Here is a 22,108-nt window from a genome sequence, read left to right on the forward strand (position 1 = left end):
AAACATCCAAAACTGAATTAGCTTACTGAATATTTTTAGTGCAGCAGAATGAGGTAACTGAAGACATCAGGAAGGGAGGAGACAAATAGCAAAGAAAAACTGGAGAGAGACACAAGAATGCTGAAAGCAAGACTGTATGTGGAAGAAATTACATTTATCTAGCACCTTCAGTGATTTAAGGATATTTTGAAGTGTTTTACAGCCAATTAGCATGTCTTCACTGTTGTAAGATAGGAAATGTGGTACTCAGCTAGATTCCAGAAACAGCAATACATATTTTTAATCTAGTGATGTCAACTTACGATAAAGATTGACCAGGACATCAGGAAGGACTATGGTGCTCTTTTTCCAACTGCACTTGGACATCTTTTACATTGATCTGGAGGGGGCAGGTGGATGTTCAGCTTCAAGTCTCATCAGAAAAATGGTACCTTCAACAATGTAGAATTCTCTTGGTTTTAGTTTAGATTTTGTACTCAGTCTTTGAGTGGGATATGAACTACAAGCTTCTGACTCAGAGGAGAGACTGCAACTGCAGAGCCAATGATATACATGTCCACATGTGTGCTTTGTATAGAAACATGACAGGATGCTAAACAAAATGACTCTTTAATCCACCAACATATAACTTAGCAATTTTATAAACGCATAGTGCAGATGTGTCTAAATCATACAGAATCAAACATGGGGGAAATGGCCAGCCAGCTTTTACTTGGTGTTGTACACCAAGTGACAAATGTACAGACATTTTGCAAGAGGGTATCCCCGGAGGTGTCCTTACTGCTTATTCTTTATGTTCCTGCATCTTGAATTCAGCAGCTCAAGCATGCCTTTCCTGAGGTGGTATGTAATCCAATCCGAGATGTGCAAATATCTCTTCTTCTGTCGCAGCTGGCAAAAATTTATTCTGAAATGAGGAAGATTTATATATGGTTTATTCCACAACCTCAGAGTACCCAAAACACTTCAGGATCAATGAGGTACTGTGGAAGTGTGGTCGCTGTCATGTCAGAAATATGGAAGCCAAATTGTGCACAGCAACGTCCCCCAAACAGTAATATGGCAAGGACAAATAATCTGTATCTTAGTCATGTTGATTAAGGATTAAATATGGTTACTGCACTAGGAATAACTCCTTTTATTCTTCTTCAAACTAGTGGCAGAAATCTTTCAGGCCAACCAAAAACAGCAGATATTCCTTGATTTAATATTGTTTCAGAAACACAGCACCTGCAAAAGTGCAATATTCCCTCATGACTATATTGGAATGTCAGCCTGGATTTTGTGTTCATGTCTCTGGAATGGAACATCAACCCATTACCTTCTGGCTCAGAGGCAAAAGTGCGATCAAGTGCCACGGCTGGCAACGAGGAATTATTACTTATATAAAAAATAAAATTAGTTTAATTAATGTCACTTCAGTTTTTTATTATTGGTATTGTACGGTAACATAATTTCATCGAGAGAATCCAGTCAAAATTCACTGCATTATAAGTGCAATGTGTTGGCATATAACTGCAACTTACAGCAGATTATCTAAGATATTTCTTCAGTGTTTGGATCGGTGGCAAGGCCAACATTTATTGACCTTCCTAATTTTGCTTGAGAAGGTGGTGGTGACCAGCTTCTGGAACTGCTTAGGTGAGGTGAGAGTGACTACCCTTGCCATCAAGGCAGCACTTTACCAAGTGAGGTATCAAAGGGGCCCAGTAAAACTGGAGTCAATGGGAATCAGGGGGAAAGCTCTCCGCTGTTGGAATCATACCTGGCAAAAGAAAGATGGTTGTGCTTGTTTGAGGTCAATCATTTCAGTCCTGGGACACCGCTGCAGGAGTTCGTCAGGGTAGTGTCCTAGGCGCAGCTATCTTTAGCTGCTTTCACTCAGAAGTGGGGATGTTTGCTGCTGACTGCACAATGTTGAGCACCATTTGCGAGGAATCATGTCCAAATGCAGAAAGACCTGGACAACATCCAGGCTTGGGCTGACAAGTTGCAAGTGACATTTACACCACAAGTGCCAGGCAATGACCATCTCCAACAAAGGAGAATCTAACTATTGCCCCTTGACATTCAATGGCATGACCATCACTGAATTCCCAACGATCAACATCCTGGGGGCGGGGGGTAGGGGGGGGGCGGTTTTAACCATTGACCAGAAACTGAACTCGACCAGTCATAGAAATACTGTGGCCACAGCTCAGGGGTTAAGATTCTGGTGGCGAGTTCAACTCTCGGCTCCCCAAAGCCTGTCCACCATCTACAAGGCACAAGTCTGGAGTGTGATGGAGTCCTCTCCAATTGCATGGATGAATGCAGCTCCAATAGAACTCAAGAAGCTCGACATCATCAGAACAAAGTATCCCACCTGATTGGCATCCCATCCACAAATATTCACTGCCTCCGCCACCAATGCATGTGGCACTAATCGTTTATAACATCTGCAAGATGTAAAGCAACTCACCATGGCTCTTTCGACAGCGCCTTCCAAACCTGTGACCACTAACACCGAGTTGGACAAGGGCAGCAGATGCATGGGAACACCACTAGATGCAAGTTCCCCTCCAAGCCACACACCATCCAACTTGGAATTTTCCTTCACTGCCATTCCTTTACTGTCTCTGGGTCAAAATCCTGGAACTCCCTCCAAAACAGCACAATGGGTGTACATACACCAAATGGACTGCAGTGTCTCAGGAAAGCAGCGGATCACAACCTTGTCAAGAGTAATTAATGCTGGCCCAGCCAGGGACGCTGACATCCCATGAAATAGTGTTGTAAAAACTGCTGCGAGGGAGGGATATCAGGATTTTGACGCAGTGACAGAGAAGTTAGATTTTCTTTATAAGGAATGAAGCAACATTTGCAGTTTCCAACTGCAATCCAACTGTATTAATTGGATTGTTTTGTATGTTTATTCTTCAGGTAGGGATAGAGCGAATTATTTTCCTTGAAGTGAAGAATTAGTTAAACTGAACTCATCTCCAAGATAGCATTGCTATAATCAAGAGCATCACAAGTAATGCCAGGAGATGTTACTCAGAATCATAAAGTGCAGAGGGAGGCCATTCAGCTAAACATGCCTGTGTTGATGTAACAGTCACAGCATTTCATGGATATAAGGGAGTTTGAGTTCAAAGACTGTTCGGTACACTGAAGGCCAATGAACTCAATTTCTTCTTACCTGTTTCTTATCAAACAAGGAATGGCTGCTCAAACTCATGTGCTTGAAGTGCTTGGCATATCTGCGAAGGTCTCGTTCAAACAACTAGAGAATGCAAGAAAAATAAATAGGAAAGAAATAGTCAAATTTCAATTCTTTGGAGTAAATTTCTTTTACTGTATTTCCAGTTGATGGGTTTTTCTCACTTCCTAACAGCAAAACCAAACCCTCCCCCCTGCAACCACAAACTGAAATGATGAGTGACAGCAATGTCGGGGTCATGCTTGAGGACTTGTTTTTAAATTCATTGATGGGATGTGGGCATCGCTGGCTCGACCAGCATTTATTGCTCATCCCTAGTTACCCTTCAGAAGGTGGTGCTAAGCTGCCGCCTTGAACAGCCGCAGTCCCAGAGGTGTATGTACACCCACAGTGCTGTTAGGAGGGAATTCCAAGATTTTGACCCAGTGACAATGAAGGAACGACAATATATTTCCAAGTCAGGATGGGGAGCAACTTGAAGGGGAACCTTCAAATAGTGGTGTTCCTCGGTGTCTTCTGTTCTTGCCCTTGTCGATGGTAGTCGCTGTGGGTTTGGAAGATGCTGCTTAAGGAGCCTATAGTACATCTTGTAGCTAGTGCACATGGCTGTCCCTGTTTATCAGTGGTGGAGGGAGTGAATGTTTGTGGAAGGGGTATCAATCAAGCGGGCTGCTTCATCCTGGATGGTGTCGAGTTTCTTTACTGTTGTTGGAGCTGCACTCATCCAAGCAAGTGGAGAGTATTTTATTACACTCCTGACTTGCACCTTGTAAATGGTGGACAGGCTTTGGGGAGTTCAGAGGCGAGTTACTTGCCTAGCCTATGATCTGCTCTGGTATCCACAGTATTTATATGGTTCAGCCAGTTTTGTTTCTAGTCAATGGTCGTCCCCTGGAGGTTAATAGTGGGGAATTCAGCAATTGTAATGTCACTAAACGTCAAGGGGTGATGGTTAGATCCTCTCTTATTGAAGGTGGTCATTGCCTGGCTGTTACTTGCCACTTGTCAGCCCAAGCCCGGATATTGTCCAGGTCTTGCTGCATTTGAACATGAACTACTTCAATGTCTGAGGAATCTCGAATGGTACTGAACATTGTGAAGTCATCAGCGAACATTCCCAATTCTGACCTTACGATGGACGGAAGGTCATTGATGTAGTAGCTGTAATTGGTTGGGTCTAAGACATTACCCCGAGTGATGGAGTTCTCCAAAGTGGTCAACCAGTCTGTGTTTAATCTCCCCGATGTAGAAGAGACCGTATTGTGCTCAGCGAATACAGTAGACTAAATCAAAAGAAGTGCAAGTAAATGATTGCTTCACCTGGAAGGATTGTTTGGGGCCTTGCACAGTGAAGGTTTAAGTGTTACACCTATTGTGATTGCAGAGGAAGGCACCATGGGAAGGGGATGAGGTGTTGGGGTGACAGAGCAATGGACCAGGGTGCCATGAAGGGATCAATCCCTTCAGAATTCTAACAGGTGTGGTGATGATGTGTTTGGTAGTGGCATCGTGCTAGAGAAATAGCAAAAGATAATTATTTGCATACAGAGGCTGGCGGGGTGGAAAGTGTGGACAAGTGAGGAAGTATAGTTGAGGTAGCTGAGAGAGTCAATGGGCTTGTAATGATTATTGGTTGACAGTCTGTCACCAGAAATGGAGACAGATAATGAGAAGGAAAATGGAAAGGAATGAAGGCTTTCAGTAACAATATCCATTAGACACGATACAAACTGAATCATAAATAGTTCCTCAATATTACATCATTCAGGCAGTAAAATTGAAAATACAGGAAATGAATCGCTTATCTATCTCCGTGAAGAGAAAAGACAGAATGTTTTGAATTAAGTACTTTTGTCAACTTGTGGATTGATCCAAAATGTTCAACAGTCCTGTCAGTTTCTAAATTGGTCAGCTATACAATTCTGCTTTTTTGTTTTGTTTTTGACAATCATAGTGTCTTGTTGCACTTCATTAAACTTACCCGTGAACCTGTCCATCCTAATAAGGCATAAGCATACTGGCCAAAGGGTGCAACAACCAGATCCACTCTCACAGCCTTCCAGTCCTTCTCCTTTGCTGCAGCAGTAGTTATGTGCTGAGTGGTGCCTGCATGGCTAGTCAGTCTAATTCCTCTAGGCTCATTCTCAGCCAAAGAGCCATTGCTGCAGGGTCTGCTCGGTTCTACATTGTTTACCATCTCCTTCTGCAGTTTGAAGATCGAAAAACATTTTGCAAAGTGATCAAATATCTCAGGCTCCTGGTTTTTCCATTCGTGGTAACTGTTGTCTGTGATGTCGTCATACAATATTATACCCTAAAATAATTGGAGAATAAACTTAATGATGAATATTTACTTCTTCCACAGGGTTTTTTCCTCTTTTAAAGGGTGACTGCATGAGAATTCTTGCATGTTGACAAGACATTTATTATGCAAGGGACTTAATGTTAAAAGGAACTAGATTAAGCAACAAAAATTGCAAAACCTTTGCCAACAAGGTTAAAGCACCACTTCTCTATTGTCTTGTTTTGACCAAAATTTCTTAAAATCTTCTCATTTTCAAACTCAAATTTCAAAATAGTCATGGATAAAGCAAATTGAAAACAATTGTCTGGATTTTGCAACAGGAAAAATAATGACTAAGAGTGAAACCCTCGGGGGGAAGTTCGGGAGCGGGGGAACCCCGATTACAGGCGTCCCTCAGGCAGGCACAGTGCATCCATGATGTTGGCGGAAGGAAATTCACGTCTCTGCAAATCCAACCAAACATGAGTGAAGTTGAAAAGCTGAATAAAAATTAGGTTTTCAGCCCCCTTGTCATATTTAAAATGACACCCACTTCCTTTAACCGATTGGTTGCCTGCCCAATTTCCAGTTAAAGTTCTCAGTGGATTTTTAAAACTTAAACCCTCTATCTGAGCTAGACTCATCCTTTTTCCGTTAAAATTCTCTCCACATTGTGATGACCTAGGTGCTGGGAAAAGCCAATAAATTATTTTGCACATAATGTCTGTCTAAGCCCAAAATGGATATTCTGAAAGTCAGTTAACTGGTTTCCTGATTATGAAACTGTTAGGATCCAAATGCCTAGGTGACTTTGGAAGACAAGAGAATGAACCGCTAAAGGGAAAGAACAATGTGAGAATGGATGCTTCTCTTAATGGTTTTGGGAAATATTCTGTTATTCTGTAAAGAAGGCTACATGTAAATGATTTAATTAAGATGGGTAAAGGTTACAAAAGTCAGGTTATCTGTGGGGGGAGGGCTAAGTTATGAAAGGATACAGGTGGCAGATTTGTGCATTTCTGATGAGATATTATGGTGGGTTTGAGGTACAAGTAAATAGGTTGGATCGAACATTTAAATTTTAGATAAATTCAGAGTTTGTCTGAATATCAAAGGGAGGTCAGAGTTGACAAGAAAGAGTTTGCAAACCATTGGTAAATAGAAGAGGCTACATTCCATTTTACTGACCCGAAAGCACAGACAAAATAGAAACATGAACATTTTTTATATTTTGGAAAAGTTAAGTTCAAAGAAGTGTGGAGGAAAATAGAATCACAGATGAAAGGGAAAAACGATACACAAGAAGTGAAATTGAGAGGGTTTGTTGATGGTTGTGGGAAGACCTCCTGGACACGGCTCCAGACCGGGAGAAGTTACAGTTTTAATTAGCCATCCAGTCAAGCCAGAAAAGCAGTTTTATGCCCAAAGATATGCAGGTTAGGTGGACTGGCCTTGCTGAATTGCTCCTTAGGAGCCCAAGTTGTGTAGCTAAAGTGGATCAGGGGTTACGGGGATTGGGAAAGAATGGTGGGGTGGGGAGTATTGTGGGCCTGGGTGAGATGCTGAGTTGCTGCAGACTCAATGGGTCGAATGGCCTCCTTCTCAGGGATTCTACGTCTGAAAGTTTCTGATTTACACAGCAGAGTGGAAACGGATTTGAGAGCTCACGTGGTATACTTTATTAAAGCAACAGCTGCTTTGCCTTGGGGAATATTACTCATTTTTTAGAATTAAAATAGATCAACATCAAGTGTTGCCTTGGTACTTTAAGTAGGGAATCTTTTTCAAGACTGATTTTAACTTGTGTAACTGTAATTTGTGTTTTATTTTCTTCTTAGAACATAGAACAGTACAGCACAGTACAGGCCCTTTGGCCCTCAATGTTATGCCAAGCTTTGTCCGAAACCAAGATCAAGCTATCCCACTCCCTATCATTCTAGTGTGCTCCATGTGCCTATCCAATAACCGCTTAAATGTTCCTAAAGTGTCCGACGCCACTATCACAGCAGGCAATCCATTCCACATCCCAACCACTCTCTGCGTAAAGAACCTACCTCGGACATCCCTCCTATATCTCCCACCGTGAACCTTATAGTTATGCCCCCTCATAACAGCTACATCCACCCGAGGAAATAGTCTCTGAACGTCCACTCTATCTATCCCCCTCATCATCTTATAAACCTCTATTAAGTCACCTCTCATCCTCCTCCACTCTAAAGAGAAAAGCCCTAGCTCCCTCAACCTTTCCTCATAAAACCTACCCTCCAAACCAAGCAGCATCCTGGTAAATCTCCTCTGCACTCCTTCCAATGCTTCCACATCCTTTTTATAGTGAGGTGACCAGAACTGCACACAATATTCCAAATGTGGTCTCACCAAGGTCCTGTACAGTTGCAGCATAACCCCACGGCTCTTAAACTCCAACCCCCTGTTAATAAACGCTAACACACTATAGGTCTTCTTCACGGCTCTATCCACTTGAGTGGCAACCTTTAGAGATCTGTGGATATGAACCGCAAGATCTCTCTGTTCCTCCACATTCCTCAGAACCCTGCCGTTGACCCTGTAATCCACATTTAAATTTGTCCTACCAAAATGAATCACCTCGCACTTATCAGGGTTAAACTCCATCTGCCATTTTTCGGCCCAGCTCTGCATCCTATCTATGTCTCTTTGCAGCCTACAACAGCCCTCCACCTCATCCACTACTCCACCAATCTTGGCGTCATCAGCAAATTTACTGATCCACCCTTCAGCCCCCTCCTCCAAGTCATTGATAAAAATCACAAATAGCAGAGGACCCAGCACTGATCCCTGTGGTACACCGCTGGTAACTGGTCTCCAGTCTGAAAATTTTCCATCCACCACCACCCTCTGTCTTCTATGAGATATGATGTGGAGATGCCGGCGTTGGACTGGGGTAAACACAGTAAGAAGTTTAACAACACCAGGTTAAAGTCCAACAGGTTTATTTGGTAGCAAAAGCCACACAAGCTTTCGGAGCTCTAAGCCCCTTCTTCAGGTGAGTGGGAATTCTGTTCACAAACAGAGCTTATAAAGACACAGACTCAATTTACATGAATAATGGTTGGAATGCGAATACTTACAACTAATCAAGTCTTTAAGAAACAAAACAATGTGAGTGGAGAGAGCATCAAGACAGGCTAAAAAGATGTGTATCGTCTCCAGACAAGACAGCCAGTGAAACTCTGCAGGTCCACGCAACTGTGGGAGTTACAAATAGTGTGACATGAACCCAATATCCCGGTTGAGGCCGTCCTCGTGTGTGCGAAACTTGGCTATCAGTTTCTGCTCAGCGACTCTGCGCTGTCGTGTGTCGCGAAGGCCGCCTTGGAGAACGCTTACCCGAATATCAGAGGCCGAATGGCCGTGACCACTGAAGTGCTCCCCAACAGGAAGAGAACAGTCTTGCCTGGTGATTGACAATCACCAGGCAAGACTGTTCTCTTCCTGTTGGGGAGCACTTCAGTGGTCACGGCCATTCGGCCTCTGATATTCGGGTAAGCGTTCTCCAAGGCGGCCTTCGCGACACACGACAGCGCAGAGTCGCTGAGCAGAAACTGATAGCCAAGTTTCGCACACACGAGGACGGCCTCAACCGGGATATTGGGTTCATGTCACACTATTTGTAACTCCCACAGTTGCGTGGACCTGCAGAGTTTCACTGGCTGTCTTGTCTGGAGACGATACACATCTTTTTAGCCTGTCTTGATGCTCTCTCCACTCACATTGTTTTGTTTCTTAAAGACTTGATTAGTTGTAAGTATTCGCATTCCAACCATTATTCATGTAAATTGAGTCTGTGTCTTTATAAGCTCTGTTTGTGAACAGAATTCCCACTCACCTGAAGAAGGGGCTTAGAGCTCCGAAAGCTTGTGTGGCTTTTGCTACCAAATAAACCTGTTGGACTTTAACCTGGTGTTGTTAAACTTCTTACTGTGTTCTATGAGATAGCCAGTTACTTATCCAATCGGCCAAATTTCCCTCTATCCCACAGCTCCTTACTTTCTTCATGAGCCGACCATGGGGGACCTTCTTAATAAACCTTTTACTTCTAATTTTGAAAATTCTGATTTCTACTGAGATATGTACGCTTCTTTGTCTCATTCCACACCCCCCCCCTCAACCTCACTGTATAAATCTGTTGACTCTCTTTGCTCTCAGCTCTGACAAAGGGTCAGCTGGACTCGCAATGTTGGTTGTATTCTCTCCCCACGGATGCTGTCAGACCTGCTGAGATTTTCCAGCATTGTCTGTTTCAGATTCCATCATCCACAGTATTTTGCTTTTATTTGTACTTTTCTTCTCTTTTTCAGAATCCCTCTAGGATTTGGTTTGCTCAGCAATTAACATCTGCTGTGGTCATAACAATATGTAGAAACCTAATTACAGTGGGGTGGAGTCAGCCAGTATTTTCGGTTGGCAACTCGAAACAGAGGACTTGTTAAAAAGAAAACAAGCATGGTCCTTTCAAAGAATACTCAGATCTCTGAATCTCTACAGCTTGTGATATGGTTAACTACGTCATGCTCTTTCATTGCTTCTTTGCCCATCTGAATGGAGCTGCCTTTGCTTGCTCTCATGATGCAGAGATACCAGAAATATTAAATGCTTTTGGACCAAAAAAATTCAGAACCGCACTCCCCAGAATTATGGCTAACACATTTCAGATCAGTTTTTGGAGTTACTTCCAAATTGTATAGATTCACAAGTCTAAAATATTAATTCTGGCAATGTCAAAGAGGCAATATCCAAATCATACCTGAGCAGTCAACGAACTAATCACTTGGGAAATAAGACCCTCTTCCTTGCCTTCCTCCCGGTGAGTTATGAGAAAGTCAACATCATGGCCATACTCCTTCCCTCTAAAGAACAGAACATTTGATGAGTGAACACAAGTCAGTTTTTAAAAAAGTACTTTAATAGAAGTGGGAACATCTCTTCCTATGAAGGTATTGGAGAAATACAGTTTCAGAGAAAAAACTAAAATATGGTGGTGTTGTTTTCAAATGCATTTCTTCAGGATTGAGTTAATGGAGTGCAGTGTTTGGTTCTCACCCCCAAGGCTGTTGGTTGACAAGCTGGTGACAAGGCAAGAAAAAGAAAGAAAGAAACGAAAGATGTGCTTGAGCAGGCCTGCTACTGTCCAAAAGCAAGAGAAAAATTGAAACATGCAAAGAGGAAGCAAAATTGGTGAACCAAGTTCACAGTGTGAAATTGTTGAGCTCATGTTGAGTCCGACAAGCTACAGAAGGCCTCATCAAAACATAGACGCTGTTCCTCAAGTTTACATTTTGATTTGTGCAGCAGGGCAAGGTCAGGGATGGCTTTGTTAAAGCAAGGTGGAGAATTAAAATGACAGGGTTTGTTATCGGTGTGGGCTCGTTGGGCCGAATGGCCTCTTTCTGTACTGTAGGGATTCTATGATGTGACAATCCTCAACTCTACTTTCCTGCCTTACCCCCAAAACACTGATTAAAAATCTGCCTACCTCAACCTTGAACATACTTAACAACCCAGTCTCTACAGGCCTGTGCAGTAAAGAATTGCACAGATTCACTAACCTTTGCTAACATAAATATTTGCTGAAGTTAACAGGACTAAATGGTATATGCGAATGCTCCTGTGCTCTAACCTTCGAAAGCCACCAGTTAATGTTACAACTGCAGCAGGTCGAAATCTGTGTACAGTGGCTTCAACAATTTGCCTGATCAAATCCGCCTCTGCCTTTGTAACTGGTTTGATAAGGTCTTCGTAATAGAGCAAGCCTGTAAAACAAAAAGGGATCATCACTTAACATTGCTGCCTCACAGCACCAGGGGCCCAGATTCAATTCCAGCCTGGGTGGCTGTCTGAGGAGTTTGCACGTTCTAAAACTTGGAGTTCAAACTATGTTGAAATGTCATTCAGTTCAAGTTTTCTTCAAGCAATGCCATAAAGACCTTTTGCAGCTACTGCTAACCTATGTGGTTGCTTGGCAGCACCAAAGAACACAGTTTCATTGCCAGGCATCCACATTACTGCAATAAACATAATATTTCAGAACAATGGGGTGTTTCAGACAATGTTTACAGAGTTGTCATCTGCCTTTTATCCACCTTTACTCCAAAAGTTCACTCCCTCACTGTACTAAATTTAAATTTTCATCCTTGTGTTTCTATCTCTCATAGCCTTGATGCTTTCTATCTCTAATTCCATCCTCTGAGAACCTTGTGTTCCTTCTATTCTGGTATCTTCTGCATTCCCGTTCCCTTTGTTACATCATTGGTATCTGTGGCTTCAGCTGTCTGGGCCATGTATTAGGAAATGCTTCCTTGAGCCTCTCTGCCTCTCCATCTTTTTGTCCTCTTAAGACCCTTCTTAAATTCACTTCCTTCACTAAGCTTTATTTACCCCTCCAAATGATATCTAATTTTACTCTGGCTCAATTTCTACCTAATTAAACATCTCTAAAAATTCAGGGAAAACTTGACAGCTGATAACATCTGTTCCCAGGACGTCAAATGATCCACAAAAAGTGGTTCCTTATCATGACTCCTTGGTTGAGACATTTTGTAAATGAAAAGTTCTGCGGAAAAGTGGGAATTCTTGTTGCTGCCTCTTTGAAATAAACCTCTGAATGAAAAACAAGTGCGACATCCAGACTTCACACTGTGACTCTGGGCAATTTAATTAGATGACTGATAGCCTGAGAGTAAAAGTTTCATCTTGTGCAGGTCAATAGCCATACAAAACTAGAATATTACACATTTTAATTACCAGATATGCTCAGTTAGCCAAACTCAATTTAAATAACAGTTGGGACACCACAATAAATTGGTGTAATCACCCCTGTCCTTCTTTGAATTTTGGTAGTTCCCCAATCCCGAAAGCTATCATTTAAAAATCCTTGTCCTGGATAACAAATTCCTCAGCTCATTTCAACTTACTCCTGCAACCTCATCCAGCTCTACACTCCTCTATCCCACCTTGGGTGACAGTATTTCCAGATATGACAGACTTGACACTAGGATTTATTAGCTTGTAACAACTCTCCCACCTTTAAAATCTGCATTAAAGACCTCATTCCAGCTTTCGCCACTAAACGTTCCCCTAATATTTGGTCAATTTCTGATTTTTTTTCCCCCCTCAAAAGAAACACCTTGTGTATTACGATCGATTAAAGACACTATACAAGTGAAAATTCACAATCAACTCAGTGCGATAAAAAGTGTGGATACGTGATCAGGAAAGGACAGGGCTCTCAAAAATAATAGCAAACTAACACTCGCATTTAAGTTTAAGACTAGACACAGGCAAACAAAGCACAGTTGGCATGCACTGAACGATATGCTTGCAAAGATCACTCATTCTGAAAAAGCAGAAGTAAAATATATAAATGAGGCGAGAAGACAATGTGCGCCATGATCTCAACCCCCGCTCCCATTCTGACCGAGAAACACAAGCGGCTTAAAAGGCAGCATATCAAATTACACTTAGGTTTTGTCCAAAACTTTATTACCTGCTTCCTGCTCCTTTGAAAGTTTTATTTTTGATGATCTCAGTTCATCCAGTGTTCGCAGCCCCTCTCTGAACCACTTATCAGCTGTCTTCACACCAACACCAAAGATAGTTGTAAATTGCTGCAGAACCAGGAATAAGGATTACAAACCATGATACCAGTTACTGACCTACTGTGTTTATAGAAACACAAACAGAAAAAAAGCTCTCGAGCAAAGTATTGTTATTTTCAAATAGATGTAATTAGTTGCAGTCCGTAAAGGTGCATAGGAATATCTATCCTTATGCGCGCACAAATATACAAAGCATAAGAAAAATGGGTAAGATGGGTATAGAGAGATATGGGCCAAATGCAGGCAATTGGGACGAGCTTCGGGGGTTAAAAAAAGGGCAACATGGACAAGTTGGGCCAAAAGGCCTGTTTCCATGCTGTAAACCTCTATGACTCTGACTATAAAAATGAGCAGTATACCATTTGAACGCTCAAGCCTGTTCTGCCATTCAATAAGATCATGGCTGAAGGGATTGTGACCTCACCTCTACTTTCTTGACTACCTGCCCCATAAATATAGACTCCCTTGTGGATTAAAAATCATTGTCTAACTCAGCCTCCACTGCTCAGACCTAAATTGTCACACTTGTTGTGATTACGTCCACAAGGTTGATGTAGTATAGAAATGATTCATTCCCATTACTTTGACGCAAGACAATCACTCTTTCCATTCTGGTCAGGTTCACCCGATTTCCTCAGCATCCAATTTCTGACAGTATTTGAAACCTGCCAAGTTAATTTTTCAGTTTATTTCACATGTATAGCAAAACATATCTGACACTAAGACCTACCTTTCGTGTTTGAAAACTCTCACTTTGGATCAAATTCTGAACTTCACTGCAGGTTCCATCTTCAAGGATTTCCTGCAGCAAGGAAACTCATGTTTTTAAATTAAAGTGCTGCATCAACAACAATAATAATAATCCAGCAGTGTGTAACAAACAGCTGTTCTCCTGGTTACCCAATAGAAAGCCTCAGACTGCAGAAACAATGAGCCATACTATTACCTTAATCACTTTTCTCGAATGGTCCCCAAGATTGGGAATCTCTTTGAGGTCATCCATTTTGGTCACATTATATGGCAGTGACTTTAGGACAGAAGATGCTCTGGTGAATGCCAGGTACCGTCCCTCATTCGCAGATAACTCTGCATTTTCAGCCAGTATCTTCAATGCATCCTAGGCAAAATCAAGACAAGTCATCTCATCTCATCTATTTGGATCAGTCCATTTTGGTCTACACATTTCAACAGACCCAATTTCCACTAATTGTAAAGATTCCAAATTCATCCCAGGATTCTAAAAATAATCACAATCATTCCTATCTTACTTTGCATACATTTTGAGTCTTGAGCCAAGAATTTTCTTCTTTCTCCCCTTCCAAGTCACAATTGAGACGAGACAGCATGTGTCAGCAGAGTAGAGAATCCTCACAGTCATGACCTAAACCTGTTTTCAACTACATGCATTTTCTAACTGCGTCATCAATTATGAATATGTGCAGCAACCAGAACCAATTATGCCTCTAACCTAGGTTCGAGGCATAAGAAAGAGATCATCAGTTTGGGCATGACAAAGGGTCTGAATGACCAATATAAATGTATTCTTGAAGTTTGGGGATAGCAAAGGAGGGCTATGATTCTTACCGTTAATAATCTGTTTTTGTTGTCCAGCGTGGTCCTTCTTTGACAGGCATACGGTGAAACAGGAACCACAATGGTACCAGCAGCAGCTCTTTTTACCTAAAATCAAATATAAGTGGAAGTGTTTTGACTAATTCCAGCCATACACAAGAAAGCCTTATTCTTCCAAATGAGAATCAAAACAGCCACAAAGTAATGATGTGACAGTAGCGAAGTGGAATTTCTCTGTGATGGAGGGAACTTTAAGATGACATGCCTCTGATGACAGACTGGAACACTACATGCAAACTCAGTAATTCTCACCAAGAGGCATGTCCACAACATTTCAAAGCATAGTTGATGACTGTCCGGCCAGCTTTGCTCAAAACAGAAGCAGTAAGGCAGACCGAGGAACACTTAGAGATTCTTCCCACATGACTGCAGTAAAGTGCAAGACAATACCTAATGAATAGGGTGGTTTTCGGTAGACAAGCGGTTTGAAGCACGCCAGTTGTTTTAATTGGCAAACTGTCTATTTACTTGGTTTGACTCCAGCAATATCACTGCTCACATTCAGCACCCCCTAGACTTGGGGGACAATTCTCCCTGCCCGTTGCGCTGCTCTAGCAGTGCAACGGGCCCGGAGACATCAGCAGAGGCTGTTTAGCAGGCTCCCCACTGGGTGCTGCGGCCTCCATGCTTCTCTGGGGCCAGGATTTTAGTGTAATCAGCTCCATGCCGGATATCGAGTTGGAGGGGAATTTGGCCACACAGTCAAATGTATAAGGAGTACAGTAGGGGGCTGAGGACACAGCCTTGTGGGGCACCGGTATTGAGGATGATCGTGGAGGAGGTGTTGTTGCCTATCCTTACTGATTGTGGTTTAGGAAGTTCAGGATCCAGTGGAGCTGAGGCCCAGGCCACAGAGTTTGGAGATGAGTTTTGTAGGAATAATGGTGTTGAAGGCTGAGCTATAGTCAATAAATAGGCATCTTTGTTATCTAGGTGAATGCAGAACTAGAACATGCAGTTTAAAAATAAGGAGTCTCCCACTTAAAGATGGAAATGAGGAGGAATTTCTTCTCTCAGGTTGTTAACATTTGGAACGATCTACCTCAGAGCAAAATAGGCCAAGTCACTGAATATGTTCCAAACTAAGTGAGACAAGTTATTCATTGACAAGGGAGTCAAGGGTTATGGGGAACAGACAAGAAACTGGATTTAAGGCCACAAATGGATGAGCCATGCTGATTGCTTTGCGAGGCAACCTCAATGGGCCAAATGGCCTGCTCCTATTTCATATGATCCTTAAATATTGCAATGGGTCTCACAAACCAAGACACATCTCTGTTCAACGTTATAAGAAAACGAATAAATGTAGAATTTCAGAAAACTCCATGTTGTGTACCACACTGATGGAGACTGACCTGCAAATACTTCTTAGTACTTTTCTGAATACATGTTTAGCATTTCAACTGCCCTGACTTTTCTTATTCCGAGTAACTGGATAAATCCAATTCTTTAGTGCATTTGACTCTCCCTTCAGTTGCGCAATTTTTCTCCAATTTCTCTCCTAAAGGTGTGGATATGAATCCACAGGGAGTGTCAGCAGATTATTTTACAAGAGAGAAAAATTACAGTCCAGACAATCCTGCCAGTCATTCACATTTCCCAAGGGCAGAAAGCAATTTTAACACCCTACTGTTCAATTATTAGTCAGTGTGGACTAGGAATAAAATCTCATGCCTTCATGTTTTGCACAGTACCATATCCCAAATGATGCACAAATCGATGAAATGTCAGAAGAGTTCTTAGATTTTTTTTCCCACAAGAACAAAACTGCACTTATTTATCAAGAACACTCTCCAACAAGATTTGTAATGAAATACCTGAAGCAGATGGCGATTTTCCAGTTCTAAGGGTTTGCCTGCTCCCATACTCTCAGAGAACCACGTGATATCCACCAAGGCTGCTGTGAATTCAGTTCTGCAAATTCCACTCTGTTTCTCCAGCAGTTCCAACACCTCATGACCAGCATTATTCTCAGACACAACATGTGTAACAGATTCACTGAAAAGAGAAACAGCAAACTACACAAATTTAAAATTAGTTCCAAATGATGGGGCTATTTTGCCAAGTTCAGTATTTAATCCAGAACATAGAGCAAGAACTAGATTTTAATAAGTGCCCATATTTCAAATCTTAGTTAATTTTTCTCCACAAAATAGTTAATCTGGGTATACTTAACTGTCTTTTCTATTTTACTTTGCAGGAAAAATAAGCTGTTTGAACTGTTTCCATGAAAGACTCTTAGAACAAATGACCTTACAAGTCTGAGCATAAAGCAGACAAAGCTTCTCTACATGAAGTCAAAAGGTTTTTTAAAATCATGGTGCTAATTGTCCTAAATAGGTTTGTCAAATCAGAATGGTTTCTCCACTTACATTTCAGCAGATTATATAGATCATCAAGCATGGTTTCATATACAAATTAAAAGGTCTTTTTTCAAAAAGTTAGAGCAAGTCAAGGTAGGCAACAGCACTAAGAAGGATCAGGTTTAGGCATCGGAGCTAAACAAAAAATAATCTGTATACACTGCTAATTTGCATACATTTAACACAGAAAAGGTAATTGAAGGAGAAGATATGGAAATTGTTGCAAAATATTTGGCCACAAGAGTTAGGTTCCAAGCAGAATTTTAAAGGAGTTGGAGAGACAGATGTTTGGAGAAAGAATTCCAGAGGTTAGTTCTCAGGAGGTGAAGGTACGGCAATTAATGTTGGAGAAGAGGGAACCAGAGACCAGAATAATAAGAAGGGAGGGGGTTTGGGAAGGTTACAGAGCAAGAAACATAAGGATCAGAATGTTAAATGAGGCATGAGTGGACATTGGGTTAATGCAGATCCATAGGGACAGGAGGGAGAGGCAAATCACAACCAAGGATAAACATATCCCCACCCAAACCAGTAGGAACTAGAACCCTGGCTGAATTTCACCTTCCTAGGCCAGGAATGTCGTGACTAACTATAATCTCCTCTTCAAACTGGAGACAACAGTTAGAAAGTTCAAATTCTGTGCTGCCTCCATTTGCAGCTTGAACGTCTCAGAAATCAGAATTTACCTCCTTTTATCTGATCGTGCCAACTGTCAGCAGCACACCACCAATGGAAATATACCAAGAACATTCGGGAACCAAGTAAAATATGCAGGCGTAATTAATGATCATTAGTTATTCATTTCACATGGTTTTAAATTTTCATTCCCAAATTCTTGAATAAAAGCACTTTTTTTGTATCAGTATTAATCTTGATTCCAATGACTATGAATGCAAGTTGAACAATACAAACACAAGAGAGGTGGACTGATTCATTTGCTAATAAAGAATTGAAGGTGGAACGAACAAGTTTTAAGGCTGCCTAAATGTCTAAGCTGTTTCATTCTATTCACTGCATCAAGTACTATGTAACTGTGAACATCTAAACCTTGATTAGTGGAACTTTGCTCCAGAGTTCTGAAGACAACATGAACAGAGAATGTCACACTGCTTAAAATCCTCTGGAAAAAAAATAAAAATTAAGTTATTAATTTTCCTTCCCTCCTAAGGTCATTGACATCTGCGATATCTCTGATAGCTTGCCCAAGTGGCTTTTAGCAAGTGTCAGCAAACTATTCAACACCATTGCATACAACCTTAATCTTCACCTCAGTCAATGTATTCCCATATATATTTCCAGCAAGATAACATTGTAAAATTCCTACTGCCGTTCTATCAACCAACTCAACACAAACCAAAGATTCACCAAAGTAGTGTCTCCATCCCATATACCTTTGAGAGATCGAATGATGCAAGACAGTCAACTTAACTTACATTGTACAAGTCAAAAGAATGCACATTGCATCACATGTTGTAACTTACTCAGCACAGATGCTACTGGTTTCACAATAGGTAAAAATGCTTTCTTCCACCCAAAACCTTCCCCAATTAGAGGAAGTTCAGTGAAGAATGGCAACATTTTTTCAGTGCCTGAGTAGGAGACCTTTCCCTCCATTGTTGTCAAGAGCCATGTACTGTGCACAAAACAATTTTAACAACAGAACGTGAATATGCATATCCAGTTCTGCAAGATAAAAACTCAACTCAAAAGTCTTGTGTCCTGAGGTAACATGTTCTGCTGCCTGAAATCTATGCTACACAAACTCCATTCCATTTTCCTCTACCTTCATTCGCTGTAATAATGTTCCATTTCCTCACTCCACTGATTTCAAAACCCCTCTCACCTCTGAAATTTTCTTCAGTCGTGCCCTGCTCAGATCTCAATGTTGACTAGATTACTGCTATTGCACACACCTTCCAACCCAAGTCAGGATTATTATTCTGTAAATCATTTTGCCTTGTTTCTTTTCTCCCCAACTTTAAATTCCTGAAAACATGTTTTCATTTTAGATGGTCCCTCTAGTCTGTGGAATCTTCGGGCCCTATTTTACCATTTTGATTCGAAGTGCTGGGCAGACTTGAAACTGGGAGTGTTTCGGGTCTGACTTTTAGACCCATTCTCAGGCGCCCCCATAGGCACTCTGCCTGCAGAAATATCAGCCATTCCGAATCACGCTGCAGAAGCCTGTGGGCGGGGCTCAGCGCACTCAAAACCCTGCAGCTCCAATCGGCGCCTCCAACTGTGCATGCGCAGAAAAAAAAGATAGACTTCTGCCCCCCTGCCATATCCCTCCCAGTAAGAAGTTGAACAACACCAGGTTAAAGTCCAACAGGTTTATTTGGTAGCAAAGGCCACACAAGCTTTCGGAGCCTTAAGCCCCTTCTTCAGGTGGAGCCCACTCACCTGAAGAAGGGGCTTGGGGCTCCGAAAGCTTCTGTGGCTTTTGCTACCAAATAAACCTGTTGGACTTTAACCTGGTGTTGTTAAACTTCTTACTGTGTTTACCCCAGTCCAACGCCGGCATCTCCACATCATATCCCTCCCAGGCCAGTTAAGCATCCCCTAGCCCCCACTGACATTGCCCCACCCCACAACATTACTGACCCCATATCCCTCAACACCCACCATCCAGACTGATAGCTTGCCCAAGTGGCTTTTAGCAAGTGTCAGCAAACTATTCAACACCATTGCATACAACCTCAATCTTCACCTCAGTCAATGTGTTCCCATACATATTTCCAGCAAGATAACATTGTAAAATTCCGACTGCCGTTCTATCAACCAACTCAACACAAACCAACGATTCACCAAAGTAGTGTCTCCATCCCATATACCTTTGAGAGATCAAATGATGCAAGACAGTCAACCTAACTTACATTGTACAAGTCAAAAGAATGCACATTGCATCACATGTTGTAACTTACCCAGCACAGATGCTACTGGTTTCACAATAGGTAAAAATGTTTTCTTCCACCCCTCCCCCTTCCCCACACCAATCTCAGGCAGAATGGCAGCAGATGCCCCCCTCCTTCACCGTCACTGATTTCAGGCAGAGTGGCAGCGGACCCCCCTTCCCCCCACCAATCTCAAGCAGGGAGCCGTCGGATGCTAGGCAGCTACTTCCTCACTAACTGGAGCGCCCGAATCGGACATTTGTGGAGCATGTCTGTTTCACATCAATTCTGGATGGGCAAATTCAGTGGTAAAGGGGGAAGTGGCAGTAAGGTTGGGCGTGCAGCCCAGTCAATTTAAATGCATGCAAATGCATTTAAATGGCCATCGCACCAGTTTTGGGCACGGTCCCGATCATTTTCGGGCCTTGGTAAAGGAGGAAGCAACACTGAGGTGGGTGTGGATCGCGCTACTCACCTCACACCCGACTTTATCAGGTTTTTTCACCCTATGGTAAAATCGGGCCCTTAGTGTGGTTATTTGTACATGTAATCTATCTTCCCTGAGACAGACTAGTCTATACTCTGGCACTTGCTTAACACTTGTTTATTAGTACCACTAGTTAGTGTCATCATGTTGCTCCTGAGCATAGTACATTCCACTTCAAAGAATCTAACATATGACTGAGTGATTTCAATGGTACATTATCACCTATGTCATACAATGACATATCCACTGTTAACCTATACACTATAGCTCGGACTTCCTACAGGCCAATAATTCTTGCTTATTCTCCACACCCGCTGAAACTCTTGATGACAACCGTCAGAGTCCAAGTTGTGTTGAATTTACTATGAGCATGGTTTAGAAAGGGATGATGTAGTCAAACTCTGGAGGAGCACACAGCTCCAATTTTCTCACCTCATCTGCTCTTCGACGCGAAATCCCTTTTTCCGAGCAAGCTCTGTGAGAAAGCTCCTCCTGCTTGACCCCATCTTCCTTTCCACCAAAAATATACCAACTTCACTGAACTTCACCACACCAACTGGGGCCTCTCCATCCAAAGAAAGAGCCGGGTCTTTCCGTTTCTTCTTCCGAGGCACCAGTGCCATAGTAAGCTGAGGGGAGGAGGGAGATAGAAAGGAGAAAAGGAAACAAGAGAGACACTGCTGTCAATGGCAGGATCAACACAAGCCCCATAAAGCCAAAGTTACTGCTTTCTGGGAGTGAAATTTTATTGACTGCTGTGGCAGGCAGAAGCTGTATCGACGGGTAATGTACAGTGACCAGGCCCGGTGGGGAAATGTCTCTGAACGCGCCTCGCTCTAAAGAGAAGGCGGCTTGACACACACTGCCTGTCTGCACCAGCCCCAGCAGGCAAGGGGAAAGGCAACAGCAGCTGCGCTTCGCCAGCAGCCTGTTCTTCAGCGGGCTGATCCACAGAGTTTACCGAGGACGGTTCAAACACGGAACCCGGTCCAACAAATAAATAAACCCACAACGTGACCTCTGCAAACGTCAGTCAATTTCAATACCAGAGGCACTGGAGAGGGACTCAATTAACTACTCTGAAGTTCGATATCATAATCATGGTAAAAAATAGACTGATACTTTTACCTGTAAATCAACAAAATCTAAATCAGCGCAAGCACAGCAGTAAACATATCCGTATCCAGCCTTTGGGTGGATTTTGCATGATTACAAACACGGTTCAACAAAGTAACATTCAATATGTCAGTGTGGATTGAATTGGATGCTTTTCAGAGCAAACCGGAAATGGACTCAGACCTGATTAAGTATTGGGAAGCCTTCAAATGTGTGGGTTTTTTTTTGCCCAATTATACTCAAAATACTTTATTCAGGTTCAGTCAGGATGTTTCTTTAAAAGATTTACTTTGAGGTCAGATACTCTGAAAGTTAACTCTGATCTGACTGTTGTTGTCATTTCCATTATTTTGTTATATGACATTTTTAATCAATGTTAAACACAAAATATTTTTCGTACCGTTAGGATATTTCTCCCTAGCCTTTTCTAACCTGTGTTATGGTTCAGGTCAGAAACTCCAAGGTGTTTTATGGAGCCCGCCTGGATCATAAGTTT

At 42.1% G+C, this 22,108-nt stretch overlaps 1 protein-coding gene across 2 annotated transcripts; it reads right to left on the reverse strand.

The window, feature by feature from the left end:
- Positions 1 to 593: 593 nt before the first annotated feature.
- polm (polymerase (DNA directed), mu) lies at positions 594 to 21,774 on the reverse strand. Of its 2 annotated transcripts, XM_078239472.1 has the most exons (12): positions 21,625 to 21,774; positions 20,929 to 21,125; positions 16,570 to 16,750; positions 14,705 to 14,800; positions 14,067 to 14,237; positions 13,851 to 13,922; positions 13,009 to 13,129; positions 11,143 to 11,275; positions 10,270 to 10,372; positions 5,184 to 5,516; positions 3,182 to 3,265; positions 594 to 907 (listed from the first exon to the last, which is right to left on the reverse strand). In XM_078239472.1, the coding sequence occupies exons 2-12, from the start codon at positions 21,117 to 21,119 to the stop codon at positions 821 to 823; spliced, it is 1,572 nt and encodes a 523-aa protein (XP_078095598.1). In that variant the 5' UTR covers positions 21,120 to 21,125; positions 21,625 to 21,774; the 3' UTR covers positions 594 to 820. The 2 variants fall into 2 exon arrangements, with proteins under 2 accessions (XP_078095598.1, XP_078095599.1); XM_078239473.1 differs by lacking the exon at positions 21,625 to 21,774 and having other exon boundaries at positions 5,184 to 5,405; positions 20,929 to 21,509.
- Between the last annotated feature and the right edge of the window lie 334 nt (positions 21,775 to 22,108).

This window comes from Mustelus asterias, chromosome 22 (assembly GCF_964213995.1).
Source record: "Mustelus asterias chromosome 22, sMusAst1.hap1.1, whole genome shotgun sequence".
NCBI classification, from domain to species: domain Eukaryota; kingdom Metazoa; phylum Chordata; class Chondrichthyes; order Carcharhiniformes; family Triakidae; genus Mustelus; species Mustelus asterias.